A 26,380-nucleotide genomic window follows, 5' to 3' on the forward strand; every position below is an offset into this window, starting at 1 on the left:
TATTTATATCGTCTTATTTTCTTATTTCTTTGGGTGAAGCTGAAGTATAATTTTAATGAAACCCCCCGCCGGGCCCCGTTGTGTCCCTCATATTAAATTGGGTGTTGCGGATTACCCGTAAAGACGCAGCTAATTCCCTTTTTTTTGTGAGTCTTACAAAGCAGTTTTGTTGAGGTTACTTATTCTCCTGTTATTTACTTGGTCAATAATCGGAGTCAGCAGGTCTCCGGTCATCTGATTGGGCACGGCTGGCATGGGTCTGCGTATAAAAGGCCCACGTCGGGGGTTATGGTCAGAAAGACGGAAACACTGGAGAGGGTCCTGCGTTACTGGAACGGCAGAATGAGACACCCAGGAGCTTTGCTTGTTCTGGCTGCGGCCGTCTTCCTGTGTGGTGCCATACCTGTGGTAAGTGCCGGAGCTTGTTTAACCCTTGTGTAGTCTTAACATTCGGTATACTCCCCGTGTCCTAAGGGTCAAAAATGACCCGCCTTCACTAAACCCCTAAAATAAATTGCATTTTTCAAATCGATTTTGCATGAAGAAAAAAAACCTGTCACTCATCACAGACTTTGTCATCAAATTCCAAGTTGAAAAAATATCATTTAGAGGGTTTTCTCTGTTGTTAACATTGGGCCGGTCATTTTTTACCCTCAAAACAGCACAAGGGTTAAGGGCTCGAAATCTCACTCTGTCCTTCTGGTTTCAGGTTGTTTACTAATCCCTCATACGCATCTCGTGAAAATGAATCACCCTTCTTCTTTTTTTTACAGTGGGTGTGGTAAGCTTTGATGTCTTTTTTATTTTTCATCTGATGTCAATGCCAAGCATTTATAATGACCCATACTAGATTAAAATTAGTCAGCTCTTGATTTCTGTCTTGCTTAATGATTTATGTATTTCATGCGACTGTACATTACTGAACAGAGGACCATTCAAAACCGCACACAAAGGTATTAACACACCAAGTAATTGCATGGGCTTTCTTCTCAAGTATATCACAAAAGCCGCAGTTTAGTTTATCAAAATGAGAACGTGTTTGTCATTATTTCGAATTATCATGGGGCCTCAATAGATTAATATGGTCCAAATGTCCTTCAATTATGTACATTTTGTGCATTTCTGAGCCAGCACACGTGAATGCCACCAGGGCTGAGACAACGTCCTGCATTTCCTACGTTCTCTTGGCTGCTGGTTTTTATATGCCACAGGTGGTCTTTGCATATTCAAATATATATTTAGAAGTTTGATGGTAAATAAATACATGCATGATTTATTGGACCTCAATAGGCTGTAGTTGGTTGTTTGAAGGATCATCCAATGTAAAAAAAAAAATAATAATAATAATAATAAAATACAACAAAACAAATGCTTGGAAAATATTTTTCTTAACTGTTAAAATAGAAGCATATGAATGTATCTGTATCAGGATAATTTCACATAACGAAGTCGATGAATAATAGAACTGAAATGGATTCCAAATGGATCGAGGAACAATGTAAATACTATTATTATTATTATAGGCCTACTATGCCCTCTATTGGCATGAAATGCATCTCTGCAAGTTTTCGCAACATTAGACCACTGTATTTGTTTCTGTGCTCCACAGGACGAGAAACACGGGGGATCGGACACTAAATGTCCGCTCACCGTCAAAGTCCTGGACGCTGTGCGCGGGACGCCAGCCGCGGGAGTGACGTTGCAGGTCTTCCGGAAGGCCAAGGACGGATCGTGGGCGGAGGTTACGCGTGGGTAAGCACAAAGCGCTGGAGCAGAACCCTGCCGGCTTCCCCGGATGTTTGAACGTCACCCGGTTCTTTACATTTAGCCTAATACTGCAAAACTATAGCCTGGGACTGTGATTAAAGCTGAAGAAAATAGTGCAAGAAGTATAAATGGAATACATACATACATCCATTTTCAGATCACCCGAGTGCAATGATCGCTTAACTATTTAAACGACGTTTCTCTTGCGCAGAGCCACCGATGCAACGGGCGAAGTCCACGGCCTGATTTCTGAGCAGGATTTCACGGCGGGAGTGTACAAGGTGGAGTTCGACACAAAGGCGTATTGGAAGGCGGAAGGGAGGACGCCCTTCCACGAGCAGGCGGATGTAAGCGCAGTCTTCACCACCCTCGTCATGCCGTCATACAGGCCATTGGTAGTAAATGGTTGGCATGTATATAGCGCCTTTATCCAAAGCGCTGTACAATTGATGCTTCTCATTCATCCATTCATACACACTCACTCACACACACTCACACACCAACGGCGATTGGCTGCCATGCAAGGCACCGACCAGCTCGTCAGGAGCATTTAGGGGTTAGGTGTCTTGCTCAGGGACACTTCGACACAGCCCGGGCGGGGGCTCGAACTGGCAACCCTCTGACTGCCAGACGACTGCTCTTACTGCCTGAGCCATGTCGCCCTTTGGTAGTCCAAAGCTCCAGTAGCAAAACCAGACAAAAAAAAACAAAAAAACATGAACAAGGCAAATCTGTCCTGGTAAATTATGCATTAGCTCATTCGGAAAGTGGGGGATTGTGTGCTGCTGAAATTATTGCTGCTATTAACATGGGGTTCAGAAAAGCAGTCACACTGCCCCTAATGATAATTAAATTAAAAATTCAAACAAAACTTCACCATCATGGATGGTGCATACAGCAATCTCCTGTATTATTTATTATTTTTTGAAGTCATCATTTACAGAGTAGGCCTATCTATCCAAGTACTGACTTGGCATTAGAAGCTATGCACAAAAAAGACATTGCTGGTGGCCTATACTATAAGCTTGATTTGACGTTTGAAATTAAATTTTAAGCCAAATTAGCATAATTAGCATTGCTTGGGTAGTATCTCCCCAGTGATAAGATAAAACATTCTTGTCTCCACAAGGTAATTTGTTTGGGATATAAATAGAAAGCCACTGTTTACATTAACAAGCCGAGGCTACAGGGCAATGTCTCGACTACACAATGAAACAAAGAGCACTGAACTTTAGTGTCCCACTGCCAGAGTTTATGCTATAGTTAGCAACGGGACATTTCAAACGACCACAACTGGCTTGGGGTCACAGTGCCCATTTGTTCTGCAGCATAACTGACAGGGGAACGGATAGTAGAAGCAATTCAGTCTGCATCCGTAGCGTCTTCCTTATTTAATTAATGTTAAGTTCGGAACAGGGCCACACGAGTAACGATCAGTGGTAACCTTTTGCGCTTTTCTGAGCTTTTTTTTCCTGTTTGTTCGAAAATTCGCTGGCGCCCGTCGTCATGACGTTTGTGTTGTGTTGTGTGCTTGCAGGTGGTGTTCCAGGCGCACGCGGATGGACGGCATCACTACACTCTGGCCTTGCTGCTCAGTCCTTTCTCCCACACAACAACCGCCGTCATTACAAAAGCTCAGTAATGCCAACGCACACCTTTTTATTATGCAAATAAACGGGCAACAATACCCAGTTGTCCTCAGGGGGACCCTTTCCTCCCCCCTCCTAAATTATTTTTCTCAGAATTAAATTTGGAGTGACCCTATGATTAGAAGTTACGCATTGCCCTTTTTATATTTTTTTATAAGCGCACCATCTGGGTACAAATATTATAGTAAATTGCCACACATAACAGCAAAAAAAATGTATAAAAATTAGGTGTGGAGAAGAAATAAAGTCTCCGAACTGTGAAGGTTATTCACAAAATTATACATGGTGGTTTCTACATGAAAAATATTTGTGCTTATAATTCAGTGAAGTGGCTTTATCATAGACTAGGGGGTCTAACTGACAAGGGCGGGTTACATTCGACCCTGTGGCATAATATACGTGTTACATGATTGCATTTCTGTGTGTCTTTACCAAATAAATACAAAATAATACATTTCACAATCGTCTTTGCAACTTCCAATTTATTTTGTCGACTCAAGCTCATTCTGAAAAGACCATATCACTAAGCAAGTGCAAACGACTTCATACGAGAACAGTGGAGCTTCTCATGAATGAGGGACAAAAGACAAACCTAGGAGAAGAACTTCATGAATATGGCAACGGAAGAATTTATTCACTTTTGTTGAAAAACAAGGTCACAAAGTCCAACATCTTAGCTAGAAACTCCCGTCATTACAGAGCAGGTGGTGAACGGGTTCAAAAACCGCATACGTCCTGGTAATTTGGAACAAATTGATCAAAATTCCATTAAGACCTTCACTGGGAATGTTAGCCCACAACAACAAAAACATAAAACTATTTTTTTATTTTTTGTATTCAATCAGATCTTCTTCGAGGTCATAGTTCATGAATCAAAATCAAACCATAAAAAAAATAATAATAAATCCACACTCAAATGTCAACACCCCAACCTTTACTTCACAACCAATGATGTAAAAAAATGAGCATTTCTAAAACATCTGAAAGAAAATAATAATAAAGGCACAGTCAAGAATACTGCAATAATTCACATTACAACATTGTAATGGTGAATACATACAAAAATCATTTATGACATTTCAGGTACAGACACAGCAGAGACACGTCAGGGTGTCCCTTTTAAGCAGGGGGACACATGTAAACCGTTTTCAGTATCAGTTTATTGGCAGCCATTACTGCAAAATAGCAAACATTACTCTGAAAAAAAAATGAAAAAAAAGGTTGATATGAGCTTCTCCAAAGTGTTCAGATTCTAAAATGAGCATTTTATTCTGCTCCTTGTGTAGACAGAAAATAGGCAAACAAACAAAACGTTGACTACTATTGCAGGTAGCAGGACTCAACACTGAAATATGCGAAAGTCAGACTAAAAGCACTTTACCCAACTTGATAGTCCCCATGTAAATACGTAATTATTAATGTTGGAGTAAGTATTTTTGATTTCTTTTGCTCATATCATGTAGCATATGTAACAGTATCTTACAATGGTTTCTTAATTTTGTTTTATTTATTAAGCCCATTTTAAACTTTTAGAAATTTGGAAATAAGTACATGGATTTTTGGCACTGCTACCGTTGCTAGGATGCATTTTCTTTTCCTTCAGTTTTATGGGCATATATGTACATCCAGGCTTGCATAACAGAAATGAAGGGGGGAAATCAAATAAAGACTCAACTCACAGTTTATCTGAAATAACGCTCCACACTGGGGGCAGGTTATTGTTTTGTTTGTTTGTTTGTTTGTTTGTTTGTCTCGCTGCCCAGGACAGTCCAAAAAACAGTTAACCGTACCGCTCACTCATAACTGGAGGTCAGTGGTTAGGTTAGGGTTCTGCTGCGACAGCAATCGAGACCACCGAGCAACCAAGCACTGCGGTTCTATTCAGAGAAGGCTTTAAACATATACACCGGCAAATGAACAAGCACAACAATCACAAAAATGTAAAAAAAATAAATACAAATATGAACACCACCAACATGACGACAAGTACAATGCAGACTTTTCCTAAACTTTTTGGTGCTCAAAACTTTGAAATAAAGTCTTCATGACCCAGGATAGTTTTTCCCACGCTGTTCAAGAACAAAACCGGTTGCTCTATCATTTAGCCAGTTTTTTTAAAATGATCTGGCGCACACTTAAGTTCTTAAGCAAATTAGTTACAAACAGAACCAAAACTTACAATATAACCTGTGATATCGATGTCAGAAACGTTCTGGCATTTAGCAGCACTGGCACAGTTGTGCAAGGAAAAAAATAAAAAAATAAAAAATAAAAATAAATCACAGCCATACCTAGCATGCCCACCTCTGAACAGTAGATCTTTACCCAGTGCACTTCTTCAAAAAATAAAATTAAAATCCCATGCAAAAACAGATTTTGTTGGTTATTTTTTCTTGTTAAAATAAATTAAGGCATGCAGGAGCAACTGTGATTTCCTTCAAGTGCTCTGCCACCATTATATTCATGAATTTGACTTCCCAGACTTTACAGAAAGCCTGTAACAATTTTATCATTCATACACCAACAGGGGAAGGGCGGCAAAATATACAGCTGCGAAAACAAAAGATATTGTGGAACATACTTCATAATTCTAATATGCTAGGCAAATTTAAAAGCCAATATTTACATGTTGCATTCATGCAAATGGTCTCACCAATACAGTATGATACAGCCAAGCGATTGGAAAAAGCTTATCATACATACAGTACAAGAGGAGTGCTTGTGAAACTTAATTTTGAAAACATAAAAAATAAAACTTTTTTTGGAAATTTACATCAGACATACACTGTACAAATTTTGACCTTTTAACTTTGCCCTGGGGGGGGGGGGGGGGGATAAGCAGATATGCGTCGAAACCTTATGGTAGGACAAAGACAAGATGGATTTTAAGGTAAATGTGAAACGTTTTACAAACAGAAGTTTTGATACATTTTGAAATAATTCAATAAGTTACAAAATGTAGTATCGAGCCTAAATGCATTTGTTAAGGTTTTGCTGTGACCATCATAGTTCTTGATGCCATCACCCCTTTGACTTTGAAATATGATGTAGAATTAGTTGCCGAAGCCAGCACACACACTCAACATGCAACACACACATACACCATACACACACACACACACACAGATTATTTTTAATTACACAGTTCCCAGTTCCTCCAGTAAAATCCTTTTGGAAAGACATGGTAAGTTGGCAGCGCTCCCACGTGTCCCAGTTCATGCCGACGTTAGGCCTTCCCTCAGAAGGTGTTAGCGGACGAGGGGCTGAGGTTCATTCACCCGCACGGACGGAGCATTCAGTAGTCTTCCACGGGCGCCAGGTCTGGAGACAGGTTGACTGTGATGTTTTTATACAGGCTGCTCAAAGTGATCTCAGGAGTGTAGTTCAAGTTGTTCAAGCCGTCGAGGTGCTGCCTCTCTTTAGAATACCTCAGCAGCTTGTACCTGGAGAGGTCAAACGGACGGTCATCAGGGGCACGAGCTCAAAATACACCGTAGTACAAAAAAAATAAAATAAAACAAATCTCTTAATTTCACTTTTCTTCCCAAATTACACACAGTAACACTCATTTCCCACCGTTAATGTTCAATTCAAATCAATTATGTTTGTAAAGTGCTTTTAACAGCAGACTGTCCCAGAGACGATTTACAGAGTAACAGAAGGGAAGAAAAATGAGAAATCTCAGCCCAGAGCCCCCAAATAGCATGAGGTAAACAACTCCTTAGTAGGAGGGAAAACCCTCAAACAGGGGCGAGAAGAGATGTCCCCCCATCAGGGAGTTTTGAGTGCAACCCGGTTCAGGTATTAAACTAGCAGGTTAAACTAGAAAGTGCACATGGAGGCACGTAGACTGCAGTTCAGAGGGGAGGGGGGTGAGTCTGTAGCTGCAGGATGTGTCGAAGCGTTTGAGCATGAACAAGGAGTTCACATCATCATCATCATCATCATCATCATCATCAGTACAGGGTGGGAAAAGTACAGCACATACAGTATGTTCCATGACAGTCCAAACAGCAGACATGACCGAACAGGTATTACCATGAAGGGCGACATGCTTGCAAACAGAGAGTGATGACAGTCAGGGGCCAATGAACTGTGGGTCACAAGTGTGTGTGGGAACTCTCCCGACTACGCGGTCTGTGATATAGCAACGGGTCAGAAATAACGCCTACCCTGGGCTCACAAAACCAGGTGTCGGACAAGTGAAACCACTCGGCCCTCAGTGAGTGAAATCTGGATTCTAGACGTATGTGTGGCTGGAAATCAAGGCATTGATGGGGAGACATTTTGACAAATAGACCAGATTAACCGCAATAGAGCTCAGGTTTTTTACATGAATGTGGCTTGGCTACGTGTCCTTTTCCTTTTCCTTTTCAACCACAGCATTTCACCGACAAGAATGTTCTCTGGGCCACAATTCGGGGCCAATTCACAAGAAAGAAACGTTATGTGGCAGCCAGGGGGTCACATTGGTCACCCATACTACTGACAAAGGCATAGTAGGCAGCCATTCCAGATCATTCCAGGAGATATGCATTTCAGCTGTAGCCATTACGGCTCTCCAGTTTCCTCATGAGCTGTGGAAGAAGCTGGGCTGCACGGTCACTGAGGAACCAGAGCCAAAGCGAAGTCCACCAACAGACCGCTTTTATTAAAGGCCCACGTATATTTATTTTTTGTGTTTTTGAGATTTTCATTTTCCTAGCTTTCGATTTGTGTTCCATACAGATGGGGGGGGGGGGGCATGTTTCTTGCACTTTTTCAGACAGCTGTAACGGCCCGCACTCACAACACCCCTACGTCTCCCCCCCTCCCTCCCCCACGAGGAACTGAAGCTTCGCCCCCGCACATAACCCATCCCCAGCCGCAGCTGCCGAACAGAAAGAGGATACAGACCTGCCCAGGAACTGCACCTCCCCTCGATGGTGGTGCGGGATGGACTTATACTTCCCCATGTCCCCTTCTGGCCTGGTCACGTTGAACCCTGCGTAGTGCACCCTGAAAAATAAAACTCCTTCAGGGACATCTCGCTGCATCCCTGCACGGCGGCTGACTCCATCCCCCGCTCTGGTCTCAGGCCAGTCCCCCACGCTCCGCTCTCAGGCCGGGTTCCACCACAACGCCTGCCCCACCCCAACACAGGACCGCCCGACAGGAAAAACCACTCCTGCCACGGTCCGCGTTCAACCCGGCTGCGGTCACGGCTGCTTATTTGCTAATGTAATTCAGACGAAGCCCCAAAGCACTAATGGCAACTCGTTTTACATGCTGAGGAAGCGTTTTAGCATTGGTCTCTCCTGTAAGGAGGCACACCCGAATCGGTACTCCTGTTGCTGGGAAACCTCAGCTATAGACCCTCCTGTGTCTGTGTTACTGCGTTCACGAACCAAGGCTTTAAAAATAATCACAATAAACACCTTTACTAATACAATATATTATATTATTAATATATTATGTTCAAAATAGTGTGTATGTACACACACACACAGATAAGTTTTAAAACAGCAATGCAGTTAAAAAGTGAATAACTGAGAATTCTTCTAAGATGTTTTGATAGCACCATTGCTGTAAATTACCTTTTTTAAAAATGAAAACAAATATAAAATTAGATTTTCAGACACAGTATATACACGGCCTTTGCTGTACCATTGCTTTATGACTTATACAAAATGGTTAACTTCAGAGAGCAGGCTTTAATTACATTTTTATTTTTAACCTGACAAATACACACGTCTAATTTATGTTCAGGGTAACATGATGCACCATGATGTACAGTACAGGGCTGAGGCGCCCACTGCAAAGGACAGGCTGAGCAGTCCTGGGGCCCGCGGTGTCTGATCGGTCACTGACCTGTTCCAGAGGTCGTCATCCTCCCCGCCCCAGCCCCAGAATGCATTGGGAAATCCATTGATCTTCCGGAACTGCTCCACGGTGAGTCCGCTCACGCCTCCGAAGAACTCGCTGTACGGGAGACTGCGAGGAGAACGTCGGAACGTCAGGACGTCCCCGCGGAGAACCACGAGACGAGGGCGACGCGCACCTTCGCCATGTCGTTATTCCGAAGACAACATCGACTCAAAATACCGCAGAACGCCACGATCTTGATCTAGAGCACACTATTTACGATTTATGATGTGCGACGGGTCAGACTTCTTCGGCGACCCCACCACTCAGTGGTCAAATTCAGCAGGTCGTGTAATCAGCTGGTGTGGAGAGGAGTGCTGTGGCCTCACAGCAGGAAGGTGTAGTGGATCTGTGTGTGCGTGTGACTGCGTGTGACTGCGTGCGCGTGTGACTGCGTGCGCGTGTGACTGCGTGCGCGTGACTGTGTGACTGCGCGTGTGCGACTGCGTGACTGTGTGACTGCGCGTGTGTGACTGCGTGACTGCGCGTGTGTGACTGCGTGAGTGTGACTGTGTGACTGCGCGTGTGTGACTGTGTGACTGCGCGCGTGTGTGACTGCGTGACTGTGCGCGTGTGTGACTGCGTGACTGCGCGTGTGTGACTGCGTGACTGCGCGTGTGTGACTGCGTGACTGCGCGTGTGTGACTGCGTGACTGCGCGTGTGTGACTGCGTGACTGCGTGCGCGTGACTGCGCGTGTGTGACTGTGTGACTGCGCGTGTGTGACTGCGTGACTGCGCGTGTGTGACTGCGTGACTGCGCGTGTGTGACTGCGTGACTGCGTGCGCGTGACTGTGTGACTGCGCGCGCGTGACTGTGTGACTGCGAGTGTGTGACTGCGTGTGTGACTGCGTGCGCGTGACTGTGTGACTGCGCGTGTGTGACTGCGTGACTGCGCGTGTGTGACTGCGTGACTGCGCGTGTGTGACTGCGTGACTGCGCGTGTGTGACTGCGTGTGTGTGACTGTGTGACTGCGCGTGTGTGACTGTGTGACTGCGTGTGTGTGACTGCGTGCGCGTGTGTGACTGCGTGAGTGTGACTGTGTGACTGCGTGTGTGACTGCGTGCGCGTGACTGTGTGACTGCGCGTGTGTGACTGCATGACTGCGCGTGTGTGACTGCGTGACTGTGCGTGTGTGACTGCGTGTGTGTGACTGCGCGTGTGTGACTGCGCGTGTGTGACTGAGCGCGTGACTGTGTGACTGCGCGTGTGTGACTGCGCGTGTGTGACTGCATGACTGCGCGTGTGTGACTGCGTGACTGTGCGTGTGTGACTGCGTGTGTGTGACTGTGTGACTGCGCGTGTGTGACTGTGTGACTGCGCATGGGTGACTGTGTGACTGCGCGTGTGTGACTGCGCGTGTGTGACTGCGCGTGTGTGACTGAGCGCGTGACTGTGTGACTGCGCGTGTGTGACTGCGCGTGTGTGACTGCGCGTGTGTGACTGCGCGTGTGTGACTGCGTGTGTGTGACTGCGCGTGTGTGACTGCGCGTGTGTGACTGCGCGTGTGTGACTGCGTGACTGCGCGTGTGTGACTGCGTGACTGCGCGTGTGTGACTGCGTGACTGCGCGTGTGTGACTGCGTGACTGCGCGTGTGTGACTGCGTGACTGCGCGTGTGTGACTGCGTGACTGCGCGTGTGTGACTGCGCGTGTGTGACTGCGTGCGCGTGACTGTGCGACTGCGCGTGTGTGACTGCGTGCGCGTGACTGTGCGACTGCGCGTGTGTGACTGCGCGTGTGTGACTGTGTGACTGCGCGTGTGTGACTGCGTGACTGCGCGCGTGTGACTGCGTGACTGCGCGTGTGTGACTGCGCGTGTGTGACCGTGTGACTGCGCGTGTGTGACCGTGTGACTGCGCGCGTGTGACCGCGTGACTGCGCGTGTGTGACTGCGCGTGTGTGACTGCGTGACTGCGCGCGTGTGACTGCGTGACTGCGCGCGTGTGACTGCATGACTGCGCGCGTGTGACTGCATGACTGCGCGCGTGTGACTGCGTGCGCGTGACTGTGCGACTGCGCGTGTGACTGCGCGTGTGTGACTGTGTGACTGCGCGTGTGTGACTGCACGTGTGTGACTGCGCGTGTGTGACTGCGCGTGTGTGACTGTGTGACTGCGCGTGTGTGACTGTGTGACTGCGTGCGCGTGACTGTGACTGCGCGTGTGTGACTGTGTGACTGCGCGTGTGTGACTGTGTGACTGCGTGCGCGTGACTGTGCGTGTGGGACTGTGTGACTGCGCGTGTGTGACTGCGCGTGTGTGACTGCGTGACTGCGCGTGTGTGACTGCGTGACTGCGCGTGTGTGACTGCGTGACTGCGCGTGTGTGACTGCGTGACTGCGCGTGTGTGACTGCGTGACTGCGCGTGTGTGACTGCGTGACTGTGCGACTGCGCGTGTGTGACTGCGCGTGTGTGACTGTGTGACTGCGCGTGTGTGACTGCGTGACTGCGCGCGTGTGACTGCGTGACTGCGCGTGTGTGACTGCGCGTGTGTGACCGTGTGACTGCGCGTGTGTGACCGTGTGACTGCGCGCGTGTGACTGCGTGACTGCGCGTGTGTGACTGCGCGTGTGTGACTGCGTGACTGCGCGCGTGTGACTGCGTGACTGCGCGCGTGTGACTGCATGACTGCGTGCGTGTGACTGTGCGACTGCGCGTGTGTGACTGCGCGTGTGTGACTGCGTGACTGCGCGCGTGTGACTGCGTGACTGCGCGCGTGTGACTGCGTGCGCGTGACTGTGCGACTGCGCGTGTGACTGCGCGTGTGTGACTGTGTGACTGCGCGTGTGTGACTGCACGTGTGTGACTGCGCGTGTGTGACTGCGCGTGTGTGACTGCGCGTGTGTGACTGTGTGACTGCGCGTGTGTGACTGTGTGACTGCGTGCGCGTGACTGCGCGTGTGTGACTGTGTGACTGCGCGTGTGTGACTGTGTGACTGCGTGCGCGTGACTGTGCGTGTGGGACTGTGTGACTGCGCGTGTGTGACTGCGCGTGTGTGACTGCGCGTGTGTGACTGCGTGACTGCGTGACTGCGTGACTGCGTGCGTGTGACTGCGTGCGTGTGACTGCGTGACTGCGTGACTGCGTGCGTGTGACTGCGCGTGCGTGGAGTCAGCATATTTGCATGTTCTTCCTGTGTCTGCCTGGGTTTCCGCCACATAGTCTGGTTTCCTCCCACAAAGTCCAAAGACTAGGTTATGTTAACTGGAGAGTCTAAATAATCACGAAGGTATGAATGTGTTAGCGAATGGTGCGTGGGTCCTGCAAACAGGCATATTATAATGGGGGGCAGCAATCACCTTGTTCCCAAACTAGCTTGACTGGAGTAGTGGAGAGTCGCTAGTACTGCAGCCACTCTTGCGTAAATTTGCAAACATTTCTAAAAACGTTTTCACTTTGTCATAATAGGTCATTGAGTGCAGACTGATGGACAAAAATGGCAACTTTACACATTTCAAATTAAATCTACAACACAAAGTGAAGGGGTCCGAATACGTTCTAAAGCCACTGCGAGCGTGCGTGCGCGTGTGTGTGTGTGCGTGTGAGTGTGTGTGTGTGTGCGTGCGTGCGTGCGCATGTGCGTTATATATTCCTCAAACCCAGCCAAACAAGGAGAGACTCACATGTACATGTACTTGTCGAGCTTGGCAGCGAAGTGGCGGGGCATCTGACCGCAGCCGTAGTAGTTGCGGTCGTTCTCGGGGATGTGGTCGACGTCGTGGAAGACCAGGCAGTCCCAGTCCAGGTCCTTCATGGCCTCCTTGAAGCCCACGTTGAACAGCATGGCTCGGTTAAAGGGCTGGGTGCCCGTCTGCAGACGTGACACGACCACATTTACAAACCCGACTAGACCCAATCTCCACAGAGAAGCTGCACAAGCTGCCGCGGAGGTCCAGTAAGATTAAAAACAGGACCGGATTACGACAGGAGTAAACAGGCGAAACAGGCTTTAACCACAACGATAGACATAAGAGTGTAATCCTATCACCAGTCTGGAAACTGAATCACCTGCACTGCCTGACAAAAAAAGACCAGCAGATGGCAGCACTGCTACACAAAACATGTTAGGTCTTTAGACAAAACATTAAAGGAAGATTTTTTGTGTCAAGACCATTGTAAATCCCTTCTTATCATTGAAAAAGACCCACTAGAATGTTGACTCACCCTCTGCCGGTGTTTATAGTCCTTAAAATATACAGTTGATGGAACGACACTGTACCAAAACATGGTATAGCTGTACAGTAATTCAAGCTCATTGGTTCTAATTGCCACAGCCAATGTGAGTATAGCACCGAGCATAGTTCACAGAGAAGGAGAGGAATAAACAGTGTTGTGGTTTGAGAGCGGTTGTTGCTGCAATTCCCCTCTTGACCGTTGTCCGAAATGAGCTATTGTACCTTTAATGCAGAAAATAAACTAGGGAGTACTCTAGTACTGTAATAAATACATTTTAGAAATCAGAAAAAAATAAATAATGGAAAAAGGAAGCCCTTACTAATCAGTGTGGTGACAGAGGAAAGGCACCTGCTTGATGGTATAGAATGCAGTGTGGAGAAAGAGAGGAAAGGTACCTGCTCGATGGTGTAGAATGCAGTGTGGAGAAAGAGGGGAAAGGTACCTGCTCGATGGTGTAGAACGCAGTGTGGAGAAAGAGGGGAAAGGTACCTGCTCGATGGTGTAGAATGCAGTGTGGAGAAAGAGGGGAAAGGTACCTGCTCGATGGTGTAGAATGCAGTGTGGAGAAAGAGGGGAAAGGTACCTGCTCGATGGTGTAGAACGCAGTGTGGAGAAAGAGGGGAAAGGTACCTGCTCGATGGTGTAGAATGCAGTGTGGAGAAAGAGGGGAAAGGTACCTGCTCGATGGTGTAGAACACAGAGTGGAGACAGAGGGGAAAGGTACCTGCTCGATGGTGTAGAACGCAGTGTGGAGAAAGAGGGGAAAGTACCTGCTCGATGACGTAGAAGGCGAACTGCAGGCCTTGTCTCTGCAGCATGGGGGCGAGGTGCAGGAACAGGACCGGCAGGTGCTCATGGCGGTTTCGAAAGGGAATGAGAACAGCCACCTGACAACAAACAAGCAGTTCAGCCACTGCGTCACGTGAGTCAGACAGGAAACAACCACAAGGTAACGCCTGAAATCCAAACGGACAAGCCTGTTATTGGCATGCGATACCGCGAACAACGATCTGACGGCAGCGTTTACGCTGTATCTGTAACAGTCGATGTTGCGCAAGCAGGTGCCCAAGCGTTAAGACACTGAAATGGCTTCTGCACGTGCGCACAATTTCCGTTTAAGCAACAGAACAATTCTATTACTTCAAGCCCAACTCGAAATATTAACGCAAAGAAAAACGTGTAAACTGCGCTGACCTTCCACCGTGGTCTACAGGCACTCGGCTTCCAGTGACCCCCGAACTGGATGTTCAGATGTCTGGAGAACCTGAGCTGAAGGTCCTCCATCGGGATTTCAGTCATGTTCACGTCGATATGACCCTCTGTAATGCGAAACCAGGGGAAACATGTTCACAGAAGACCTTTAAGCTACGGAAAATACAGCCCTAGGGGTTTCCTAAATATTACATTCCAGAACCTCATCAATAGAGGCTTACAGTGCTTGCAAAAAAGCATCTACAAGCTCTCTGAAATAATTACCTGTTTAATAATTAAATCCTCCAACAGAATATGAATTTGTAAACAGTGTTTTATGAACATACGGGCGATAATAAATAAAATAGATTAAAGGCGTTTTGTCCCTCTGATATTGTTAATATAGAGTAATAAACTCAGAAAAATAAATTGCTGATTTTACCAAATATAGAGAGTCGGACATTCTGGAAATAGACACCATTGAAACACGAGCACTCCACAGTAAATCAGCTCAAAAAAAGGGTTAAATAGACATTACATCACTTTTGCAAATCATAAAGTCTTGCCACCATTTCATAGATAAAATTAGTCCTATTGTTTAAAAAATAAAAAGATATAATTAAGCAGAGCCAGGCCATTTTATACAACAACGACATGCACGTTCACCCGGACTGAAGTTAGAGCCACGCCCTAAACTGATGTGGCAGGTCAAAACCGGTAGGTTCGCACCTCAACCCAAACAAACCAGACCGCATTCATCAACTAGAGCAGGGCTGCCCAACCCTGTTCCCGGTCATCTACAGTCCTGTAGGTATGCACTCTAACAAGGCAAACCTCATTCAACAGCCAGGGGCCTCACGCATTAGTAGAATCAGGTTTTGCCAAATCAGGTTTTGCCAAATTAGGGTCGAAATGAAACACCAACAGGGGCAGGGGCAGGGGCAGGGGCAGGGGCAGGGGCAGGGGCAGGGGCAGGGGCAGGGGCAGGGGCAGGGGCAGGGGCAGGGACAGGGACAGGGACAGGGACAGGGACAGGGACAGGGACAGGGACAGGGACAGGGACAGGGGCAGGGGCAGGGGCAGGGGCAGGGGCAGGGGCAGGGGCAGGGGCAGGGGCAGGGGCCGACAGCCCCGGCCTACATAATGCATGAAAGCAGCATGGTGCAACTGAACAGGACAAAGGCGGAGGCCATCCGTGAGCTCTAAAGACAGAACCTCAACAGCGTTGATTTGAATCTATTCAAAACTCAGAGCCGATAAGGAAATTCAGGGCCAGACGGGGTAAGCCGGAATAATGGAATACCGCGGAATACCATGGAATAATGCGGGGACGTTCTCCCAGAGAGAGAGACCGGACGAGCGAGCACATCGGGCCACAAACTCACGTTTTACGCCAAGAAACGTTTGAAATGCAGCGTTTGTCAATAAACGGGCATTAGTGACAACACAGCAGTACCAGATCTCTGCCATGCAGCCTAATTTGGAGTGGGCGAAAAGATCAGGTTTCGATCTTGACATAGGATAAAGACATTAGTAATGCCATGAATATTAAAATGAGTTCATGAATGTTAAAACATCACTTATGCCACTGCGAAACATGCAATAATGCACAATAATTAATTCAATTGTTTAGCATGCAAATTAGCGCATACGGTCTCAGAGAAGGTTCTCCGTCGATTTTCAGAATACATTCAGGAAAAATCTTTACGGTCAATGTCCCCCCGGTCGATATAGGTTGTTAAAATTGAACTTGCATTTTTTTCGTTATCCGTGACAGCAGAGCCAACGGATCAATAGTCATTTAAATTTAACCGGATCAAGCGCTCGCTTTAAGCCTCTTTAACGAAGCGGCAGAGGGCCACCCTTTGATCTGCTCTAATTAGTCTGTACTCATGTGGAGATTGTATACCAAATGAAGGTCCTGCCAACACCAGCGTGGCGCCCGGCCAGACGAAACGGCTAACATGTTTTCAGTGGAAATTGGCCCCGAGCACGCATACGTACGGTAACGCACCTTTCCGCGTGGGAAGGTACCTGGTAACCGAGCACGTGCGGATGTAGTGAGAAAACCGAATTATCCTGAGTCATCACCGACGCTCTTCGCCGCGGTAACGAGGAAGCCTGGAAAAGTACCAGGGGACGCGAAGCGCAGGGGGGGACAAACCGTCGGCCCGGTTCTTCTGCAGCACCTCTCCCACGTTTGGGAGCCTGGGGGCTGGGTGAAGCCGGAGCACTTACTCATAGAAGGTAGTTTCTCTGGGCACGGGAGGTCACGCGCAATCGTGAAGTTCTCTGGGAGATACGTGGTGGGGTGAACGATGTATTCGCTGGAGTTATTGCCATCGGGGTAATCTGTAATGAAGATACAGATGATGCATATAAAAGAAATTATAATAACCCTGCACACAATCGCGCTTTTGCTATTCTTTAACACATAATTGAATACCGGAGGCCCCTGACATTGGCATATTTTTTTTTAAACAAGATTTCCAACAGTCAGGTCAAACTGGCCAACACAGATGCAGTACACTGCTCTCCCCTTTACTCCTTTATTCGGTGGCCTGTAGCGTAGTGGTTAAGGTAAATGACTGGGACACGCAAGGTCGGTGGTTCTAATCCCGGTGTAGCCACAATAAGATCCGCACAGCCGTTGGGCCCTTGAGCAAGGCCCTTAACCCTGCATTGCTCCAGGGGAGGATTGTCTCCTGCTAATCAACTGTACGTCGCTCTGGATAAGAGCGTCTGCCAAAATGCCAATAATGTAATGTAATATCTCACAGACTACATTCATTACAAACCAAATAATACACATTCACCACTGACTGCAATATTGTGTACTGAAGACTTGGTGCTTCATTGTTGGGGGGGGGGGGGGGGGGGGGGAAGTGTTATTCCATAAATCACAAGCATTCAACAAGGCTACGGTCTAAAAACCCATGACATTTCCTTTACCACAGTACATTCTCTGGGCAGTCCACAGACATGACAAATGAACAACACAAACGTGAGTGCAGAATCGGCCCTAATGCGAGTTTAGAGTTAGTCATTAAAATGAAGTCAGCGCTGCCTCAGCAATGAATAACCCGAGGCGTACAGTATACACACCGGTGCCGTTGAGCGTGTTGTTCTTGTTGGTGTACTGCCGGATCATGTGGCCGATGGTTCTGACGTTGTCCCGGAGCATCATGCCCTGGGCCTGGACCATGAAGTAGTAGGTGTTGGCTGTGGACACAGCGGCGCACAAGGTTTAGCGGCGCTCATGTTTTATTCATCCCCGCGCTGCCAGCTCGTCACGCAACAATGGCCGATTGTGCACGTACACACACACGCGCGCGTTCAGAGACGCGCAGATCAGAGCCGGCCCTCTCCGCCGCTCGTTCGCCATTTCTGACGGCAAAAAAACGTAGATAAGCCAAGAAGAGACCCAGAATCTGGAAACAAGAACAACGTTAAAAAGTGAAAATATAACCCATTTACAGCGCTCTGCTCCCCTGCCAGACAATCCTGAAATATTCATTGGTAATGGCCCGAATCCCTGCAGTAATACTGCAAGGGATGTCACCACAAGATAGAACATGACCCGCTTTAAAAATACATGCTGTTGTACATCACTCGCACTCACACCCACACCCACACCCACACCCACCCGGTTTATGTTCAAGTAGAAAACCGAAAACGCTTTTATTTATTTATTTATTTTTAAATCAGAAACTGAACACAGCCAACTGCATGAATAAGTGCTTAAGTTTCAATGAATGAATTAAATTCTGAGTGGGAGCAAAATGCATCAGGCGCTGCAGTTGACCAGGGCCAGGGCGGTTGAGCGCTTCGTTATATCTGGCCAATGAAAGCCCGCCTGCCACAGACGCACAGACTTCCACTCAGCCGATTGGTCGACAGGGTTGGAAGTCCCAGACTGTAAAGATGCCGTTATGGAGCGTGTCCCTAACAACCGAGAAAGTACACTGCACACAGGGCAGGGGCTACCCACAGGCATCCCCCACTCAGGCACACAGAGTTAAAATGGGAACTGAAAAATGCATAGCCCGAGTAGGTCATCCAGGGTAACAGCATCTGCTGAAGAAGAAAAACCCAATTTGATATTGCACAACTGAAAGAAATGTACAAAGCAATTAAACCTTGTTGGGGCAGGACCTACGTTTATAAAAAAGCACTGCCAAGGGCATTCACAAGACTCCTGCCATGCAATTACAGGCCCACAAAGTCAGTGAACGTGCAGCTTACAAAACATTCACACATGAGCGTAAAGTGAGAGGATCGTCATAAAACTGCATTTTCATTGCCATAGTGGCCAGATAGCAGAACAGCTTCCATGCCAAGGGGACGGCCTGTAGTGTACTGGTTAAGGTAAATGACTGGGACACGCAAGGTCGGTGGTTCTAATCCCAGTGTAGCCACAATAAGATCCGCACAGCCGTTGGGCCCTTGAGCAAGGCCCTTAACCCTGCATTGCTCCAGGCGAGGATTGTCTCCTGCTTAGTCTAATCAACTGTACGTCGCTCTGGATAAGAGCGTCTGCCAAAATGCCAATAATGTAAAAGTAGACATGGCCAGCCAAGCCTCAGTTTGCATTCAGTTTGACTGGTGTGGTCATAGGCAGCCAGCACAAGTGTACAGTAAAGCAGGTATCTGGAGCACACACAGTACTTTGGGGCTGTGTCGCTCCACTCACTACAGGTGGAGAGTCTGGACGAGAGCGCATTTCATTGATAAGGACGGCTACTCTTCGACAAATGAAAGAAAAGCCCACAGTGGGATCCCCCTCTTAACCCTTCAACTTTCACACTCGATGGGCATTACTGTAAAGCGCAGCATAAATTAGTAAGCACTAACCAGGCCGAGTGTACCGTTTACAGGAAGGCTCGATCTCCTCTTGGCCGGGAAGTGAGCGAGCGAAGCCAAGCCCGGTCCTCAGTTTAGTGAATCATTTATTAGCGGCACGGCAGAAGCAGGCGCAAGGGCGTTTATGTGTGTGTGCAGACTAAGCGTTTCTCACGCTAGCGCATGTCACCAGTAGAAAACAGTCTACACAACATAAATTGTGCCATCGCGCTACGGGCGAGAGCTTTCAGTGAAACCACCTTCACACGCCACACCTCCTGGCTACCAATACAGACTTAACTGCATCCGTACGCCATTTCTCCCTCCTTACCCCATTTCCTTCGAAATACCAGCGAGGACCGCATCACAGAAAGAAGCCGATTGGATCAAGAGCAGTCCCACAACGACTCAAAATAAGGGAAGACGGGGCTTACCCATGCATGAGACGCAGGGTATAAAAAATGTAAGAGAAAATGTGCCGGATGATGCCAATGTTCTCAGCCAATTTCAAGGGTTTTCCCCAGGACAATACAGTAGTTAGTGGAAGGGGAAGTGCTTCAGGAAGGAAGCAGCAGGGGCAAACCACGGTTTTCTCATGGCAGCTATAACCTACATCTGACCTGGTGAACACCTGATTACACAATGCCCCCCACCGCCTTTCTGAGGTTTTATTTATCTTTCTCTGATGTTTGCCGAGGTGTTCATGTATTCAGCTGAGGTGCAGCGCCGCTTCCATCAAAACCTGGGGCAAACCCTGAACTTGTTTACTTTACATTGCCATGCCTTAAAGATCCACACCTACGCCCTCCTCACTAAATATCTGCAATGTCACACACAATGTGAATCTCCAGAATCCCTTTCAAAACATTACATATTTCAGTTACAAATGTTAACCTTAGGCGACATCCAAGCCAAAACCACAGAGACATGCTGACACATTAAAGCACATCAGCTTATGCCAGGTGGATTCAGGCATCATTTATCAACACTAAACGGGAAAAAAATTATTGGATCAACAGAAACTAAACCTACGCCACTGATATTTTTGCACGAGTACAAAACACACACAGAAAGAACAAAAAGCAAGTTGCCATCTTGAATGGTGACAAATGCTACATAATACCAAAAGTATTGTGTCTGTAAACGCGACTTAATGGAGGGCCTGTAAAATATATATATATTCCCCTGCACTTCTGGCCCACGCAATGACAAAACTGAAAATTAATGGTGAATATGCGTCTTTCACCATCCCACATCCGAAATCAAAAGTGTTGCAATTATTGTATTACAAGGTCTCGGTTGATGTGCAACCAACGAAATAAACAAACGAGGAAAAAAAAAAAAAAAAGGAGATATCGGAACCTAAGCACTGACTAAGACAAATCAGTTTGGCCATGGGTCAGGATAAAGTGTTCTGGTTTTCATGGGTCAGGATAAAGTGTTCTGGTTTTCACGGGTCAGGATAAAGTGTGCTGGTTTTCCCAGCTCATGGATGTGTGTGAAACAGGTCCTGGCCCAAGTGAACATCCGCAGCCAGTGTAGCACCACAGTGCACAGGGCACAGCGACAGCCTTATCAACCGGTGCATCGCGGAGGCACAGAGCGGGGGAGGAGACGAGGCGCACCACAAACACCCATTTGCTGCAACTCGCCTCACCGACTACACAAACAGCCGGATGATTCAGTAAGGTAGTTTAAAGAAACACTAAGAAGGCCAAAACCACAGATTCTGAAACGACTGAAAGTGGCAGTCTGTAGCATAGAGGCTATGGTACATGACTGAGACCCAGAGGGCTGGCATTTCAAGCCCAGGTGTAGCCGCAATAAGATCTACACAGCTGTTGGGCCCTAAAGCAAGGCCCTTAACCCCGCCATGCTCCCTGGGCGCTGCACAGTGGCCGCCCACTGCTCCTGAGTAGCTAGAATGGCTGAAGTGCAGAGGACAAATTACCCCACGGGGTACAATAAAGTGCTTGGAAAAAAAAACCTTGATTTCTTAGCCACAGGAAGAGACACAGACAAACAGAAAGCCATGGAAAAAGTCCAGGGACGCTGTTTTACATTAGTTATTTATCTGATGCTTTTATCCAAAGTGACTTACAGTTGATTAGACCAAGCAGGGGCCAATCCCCCCCCTGGAGAAATGTGGGGTTAAGAGCCTTGCTCAAGGGCCCAACAGCTGCGTTTGCCAAGACATAGCAATAATTTATGCTAAAAGTCCTAAGCATGTGGAATGCCAATGATTTTTCCTGTTACATTCACCACAGATAGAGAATTCAGTTATGTCATAATTTCACATTCCTCATAATGTATGTTCCCATTAATAACCGCACTAGGAACATTATTCAAACTTTTAACATATTCATCCTTATTTTGCGCAAAACATTTTCCTTGCTTGCCTTTTGGCGATTCTCACCACGATAGGTTTGGTCCAACACGATTAGTTTGAAATTTAAACGTCTGAGGACAAATGATCGGGGGGGGGGTGGGGAATTAGCCTACGTGTGCAAGAGCTAAATGATCCATGCTATAATAAATGTAGGCAGCAGTGTGGTATGGCGGACCAAACCTGATGGTTAGAGATTGGGTTATTTGGTTTGGTGCAGGGACAAACAGCACGCATCCAACAAGGTTTTCAATGGTCATAGCTGAATACATCAATCACTGGCTTGTAGAAAATACAAGCATTATTTGCATAATTTGCGATTTGTTTTAACCCGAGTCGTTTTGTGCATTACGCAAGTCAGTTCATAAAACTGTACCTTGATAGTCACATCACCTTCATTTGAAACATAAATGACAGACAGACTAAACAGAATTAAGATGCTACTACCACGGTGGAAGAAACGGCTTTCCGTTAAGTAGCCAGCTAAGCCATATTCAGTCCGACTCTCTGAAGCGGAGTTAGCTAGTGCATGGACGGGAATTATGAATGTGTGATACAATACTATAATCATCTATGCAGTGTGCAGATTAGAGACCAATCAACACTTAAGATCATTGCGATACACGTGCCCACATGAATTGCCAAGGAGCCAGCTAGCTAAACCTTGAACCAGATGATATTACATTTGTAACCACACATTGCATCCCGCCACCGTATCATACATTCATATAAAAAAGTACTTAATTTTGAATGGCTTCTCAAGAGTTAGCTTAACTAGATGCGCGATGGATTTTAAATGTATGGTGTGATAAGAACATTAGCCGGAAAGCGAGCATGTACAGGTGCTTTCCAATTAAATAAGTTGAATTACCATTTTGTCTACCGGTGCCGTCAGGTTAACTAATGTTAGCCAACTAACGTTACACAGTAACAGAAACGGTACGTTAACTTAGCCAGTCAATTTGCACTGTAAGGTGGGGCAAGTGCATTTTCCAATATCAGAACCTCAAAAAGCTTGTCTGTAGAATAGAATTGTGCTAGACAAATGCGATTCTCATTTAGGCTGAAATAAATGTAAAAAAATATATAAATAAATAAATAACAAGAGATAGATTTACCACTCCCACTCACCTATTCCAGGGGCAACATAAATGAAATAAAGGCAAGATGTAGACATAGAGAAGAAAAAGATGAAGGCCAGGAATGAGCGGTTCGACATCCGCAGCAGTCGCCTCCAATTCATCATATTTGCGTAGATCCACGGGTTAAGGCGAGATAGCTAGCTTGCTAGCAAACAATCCCATACACGATCTCGTTTCAGATAGCGTCTATTGAAATGCTGAAAGCTGGATTTACTTCGGGTATCCGAGAATCACAGATGGTGTCCGCATCGTTGTGGTGAGCGGATGCAGCGAAAATGCTAACGTTGGCTATGTGAGCTCCTGTGGCTAGCGGGTTTAATAGACTGCAAAACGTTAGCTAGAGCTACTGCTTCCCTGGACAAGAAATTTCCAGATTGAAAGACAGGCCTAAAATCAAGCACCGTCAATCCTCCAAACACATCGTCGTCAAGCCATGCTGCAAGCGTTAAGAATATAATATCAAAAATATTGTTATTAACGTTACTCTCTCATAAATAAACATTTTGCTTCTCATTTAGGATTGTATTCTTTCGCCGGCAATGAAGGTTTAAAATTGAATACGAGAGAACGGATCTGCACTGCCTCCTCCCACTCGCTGGTTCGCTGATGTTTCCAAAACACTCGCACACTTCCACACAGCGCAAACACGCCCGAAATGAAATGTATTCTTTTCAGATCGTATTGCTTGTGGCAAATGGTCTACACTCATGAGATTTCGCAGCTTACAATTGTTTAACCCAAAAAAAGTATATTAGTCTAACATCTTTAGCTCACAGTCCCGAAAATAAATTCACTTTTTTTTTATCCCAACGTATTTCTTGCTGGCGTTGCAAACCTGGTTTCCGGTGGGTGTACCCTGCCCAAATCACCCCGCCCCATATCCAGCATCATCAATGTAGCCAACGGGACTGTGATTAGGAGGACCAGACAATTTACTTCGTTGCAGAAACCCGAGTTGCTGGTTGAAGAGTGCAAGCTAGTACAGAGATCTGACTAAGTTTTACAAAGGCACATTTACGGTGCGTGGGCCTACGCCCATCTATTGCCCAGAAATATAGCACACCTGTGTTAAACCAGTCGGCTATGGTGCTGAAGAAACTGTTGTTAATGTTATCCCGGCGATTCGAGGTTTGGATGGAATACATTTAGCTGGAGGAGGGAGTTCAGAAAAATGGAGGCATGGCAGCGATAAGATGGCTGTTGCGGGGGGATACTTGTTTTACAAGAATCCTGGGAATTTCAGGTAGTGAATAGATTTAGCGGATCGCATGTGTCACGCGCAGATCGTGTCTCCTAACAGACATTCCATTGTTGAGGAGAAAAAAGGAAAAGTTAAATGAGAGCAAATTAGCAAAAGCAGCTCTTTCAAGACCACTAGATACTAGACATAGGACAAGTTTATCTCTTGAGAGGAAAGCAATGCAATTAATATTGGGGGTAGAATCATTAGTTGACCTATGTAGATCATTTTATGCCTTTTATTAAATCCTTGAGTCAGTCATCTGGGTGTCACAAATATTGTAGGAAAGGAGAAATTTGGTGTGACTGGTAATGTTAAAAGATTACAAGTATGGGGTGTCTCGGTGGCGCAGCCTGTAGAGCACTGACGTCGGCGGTTCGAATCCGACCGTCCGACATTTGTCGCATGTCTTCCCCTCTCTCTCGCTCCCATTCTTCCTGTCTCTCTATACTATATACTGTCCAATAAAGCTGAAAAAGGCCTTTAAAAAAAAAAGATTATAAGTATGTTGCAAATGCGCCTGAGGACCTGGTTGGTGCCTTGCATGGCAGCCAATTGCCGTTGGTGTGTGTATGAATGGGTGAATTGAAAGCTTGAATTGTACAGCGTTTTGGATAAAGGCGCTATATAAATGCCAGCCCTGGCTCTCTTTCAACACAGCAGAAGAGAAGACTGAAGTCTCATTAAAAACCATGGTGCATTGGCTGGATCTGTTTCCCAGAAATGCAATTTCAAGAATTTTCCAGTCAGATGATTTATGTAAGTTGGTTTGATGGATTGAGTCAAGATATGTATACTATTTATGCATTTATGCATATTTTGTGTGTCTTTATCACTGTTTTTATGCAAAATAGCCCCATTGAAATTAGCATCGTTTGCATTTTCTCTTTTGAAGAGGGCACTCTAACTTGCGATGACAGGTTTGCCCCAATTAAAACGCTATGCAGTCAGCTGGTTGCTGGCATAGTGCTTTAACAGAATTATAATTCTGTTAAACTTGGCATAGGTTCAGCTGAACCTACTCACTTATCAAAAGCAAAAGTGGACATGTGGGGTGGTGTTTCTCTCCTGAACGACACAAATAGCCATAACCAAATACAGGTATGTGCACAAAAGGGCAGATTGAATATCACTTATAGAAACACACCTCTCAATTCGATATACAATGCAAACGAGCATTTGGGAAGGCTGGAGCTGTGGTGGGGTGGGGGGGCATTGGCAATGAAAGGTTGGTATACCACCTGCTTCCAGCCAGATGTAGTGTACATAGTCTTTGTATATAGACTTTTGTTTTAATGCAAATCTTAGTGCTTAAAATGGTGGTAATACATCGACTGTGATTTCATCTTTTATATTTTCATGTAGTCAGCTCTGAAATTGTGCTCTTGTGCTGATATAGGACCTTTTACACCTGTTAATGTGCGATGTTTGGTGTTGCTGGGCAGGTGTCTGTGGCCACCTCCCGTCATGGTGGCAGATGCATTAGACCCGGTTATGGCCAAAGGCAAATGCATCAAAAAAGGAGTATTTGCATTGGGTGACTGTATGGCTTCCCATGTACCAATTACCATAATTTAAATGCCAGATATGAATAGGGTCTTAATGCATGCAGAATAAACATGGAAAAAAACAGCTTACAACAGTTTTGCCAAGCTAGTATATTATTTTAATCATGGTACACTGTAAGCTGAAATGACTGCGAACACTTCCATTTATATGCTGTTGTAGTAAGCAGAAGAAGTAAAAACTGAATCAGACACACAGAAGAAGCCCTCAAAGGATAATAACTAGAGAGAATATAACCTCACTGACGAACAAGCATGGGCCAGAAGTGCTATCATTGTGGCCCTTTAAGCTTAAAGACTACCCTTCGCTGAAGCCTGACCTGTTATTTAAGTTCCAACATCACTATCTTGCTGGATGCGCTATACCCTGTGTGTAATTTATTTCAGACAGAGGGAGAGATATATATTTTCTTGAATTCTTGTATTTTTGTGTGAGCATTTTTTGTTTTGGTAATATTTACTGTATGTATTTCATGCCAATAAAGCACATTGAATTGGACAGACAGAGAGAGAGAA

The 26,380-nt window shown here is 46.2% G+C and overlaps 2 protein-coding genes across 5 annotated transcripts; one reads left to right on the forward strand and one right to left on the reverse strand.

Moving 5' to 3' along the window:
- Window positions 1–277: 277 nt before the first annotated feature.
- On the forward strand, window positions 278–3,878 carry ttr (transthyretin (prealbumin, amyloidosis type I)). Its single transcript, XM_061240701.1, has 4 exons — window positions 278–408; window positions 1,610–1,752; window positions 1,979–2,114; window positions 3,305–3,878. The coding sequence occupies exons 1-4, from the start codon at window positions 289–291 to the stop codon at window positions 3,407–3,409; spliced, it is 504 nt and encodes a 167-aa protein (XP_061096685.1). The 5' UTR covers window positions 278–288; the 3' UTR covers window positions 3,410–3,878.
- Window positions 3,879–4,949: 1,071 nt separating this feature from the next.
- On the reverse strand, window positions 4,950–24,257 carry b4galt6 (UDP-Gal:betaGlcNAc beta 1,4- galactosyltransferase, polypeptide 6). Of its 4 annotated transcripts, XM_061240704.1 has the most exons (10): window positions 23,895–23,995; window positions 18,012–18,120; window positions 17,795–17,911; window positions 16,928–17,041; window positions 14,693–14,817; window positions 14,269–14,385; window positions 12,946–13,133; window positions 9,267–9,389; window positions 8,313–8,414; window positions 4,950–6,859 (listed from the first exon to the last, which is right to left on the reverse strand). In XM_061240704.1, the coding sequence occupies exons 3-10, from the start codon at window positions 17,892–17,894 to the stop codon at window positions 6,712–6,714; spliced, it is 1,017 nt and encodes a 338-aa protein (XP_061096688.1). In that variant the 5' UTR covers window positions 17,895–17,911; window positions 18,012–18,120; window positions 23,895–23,995; the 3' UTR covers window positions 4,950–6,711. The 4 variants fall into 4 exon arrangements, with proteins under 4 accessions (XP_061096688.1, XP_061096687.1, XP_061096689.1 ...); XM_061240703.1 differs by lacking the exons at window positions 18,012–18,120; window positions 23,895–23,995 and adding an exon at window positions 24,123–24,257; XM_061240705.1 differs by lacking the exon at window positions 18,012–18,120 and having other exon boundaries at window positions 23,895–23,959.
- Window positions 24,258–26,380: the final 2,123 nt, after the last annotated feature.

The sequence above is a fragment of the Conger conger genome, chromosome 4 (genome assembly GCF_963514075.1).
Source record: "Conger conger chromosome 4, fConCon1.1, whole genome shotgun sequence".
Taxonomy (NCBI): Eukaryota; Metazoa; Chordata; class Actinopteri; order Anguilliformes; family Congridae; genus Conger; species Conger conger.

Excerpts from the sequence above, each read along its gene's own strand:
- ttr (XM_061240701.1), top strand. The coding sequence starts at position 289 with ATGGTCAGAAAGACGGAAACACTGGAGAGGGTCCTGCGTTACTGGAAC. Across the intron at positions 1,753-1,978 it reads TGGGCGGAGGTTACGCGTGG|AGCCACCGATGCAACGGGCG; the intron begins GTAAGCACAAAG and ends TCTCTTGCGCAG. Across the intron at positions 2,115-3,304 it reads CCTTCCACGAGCAGGCGGAT|GTGGTGTTCCAGGCGCACGC; the intron begins GTAAGCGCAGTC and ends GTGTGCTTGCAG.
- b4galt6 (XM_061240702.1), bottom strand. The coding sequence starts at position 23,163 with ATGATGAATTGGAGGCGACTGCTGCGGATGTCGAACCGCTCATTCCTG. Across the intron at positions 17,042-17,794 it reads CAACACGCTCAACGGCACCG|ATTACCCCGATGGCAATAAC; the intron begins GTGTGTATACTG and ends TCTTCATTACAG. Across the intron at positions 6,860-8,312 it reads GAGGTGCAGTTCCTGGGCAG|GTACAAGCTGCTGAGGTATT; the intron begins GTCTGTATCCTC and ends TGACCTCTCCAG.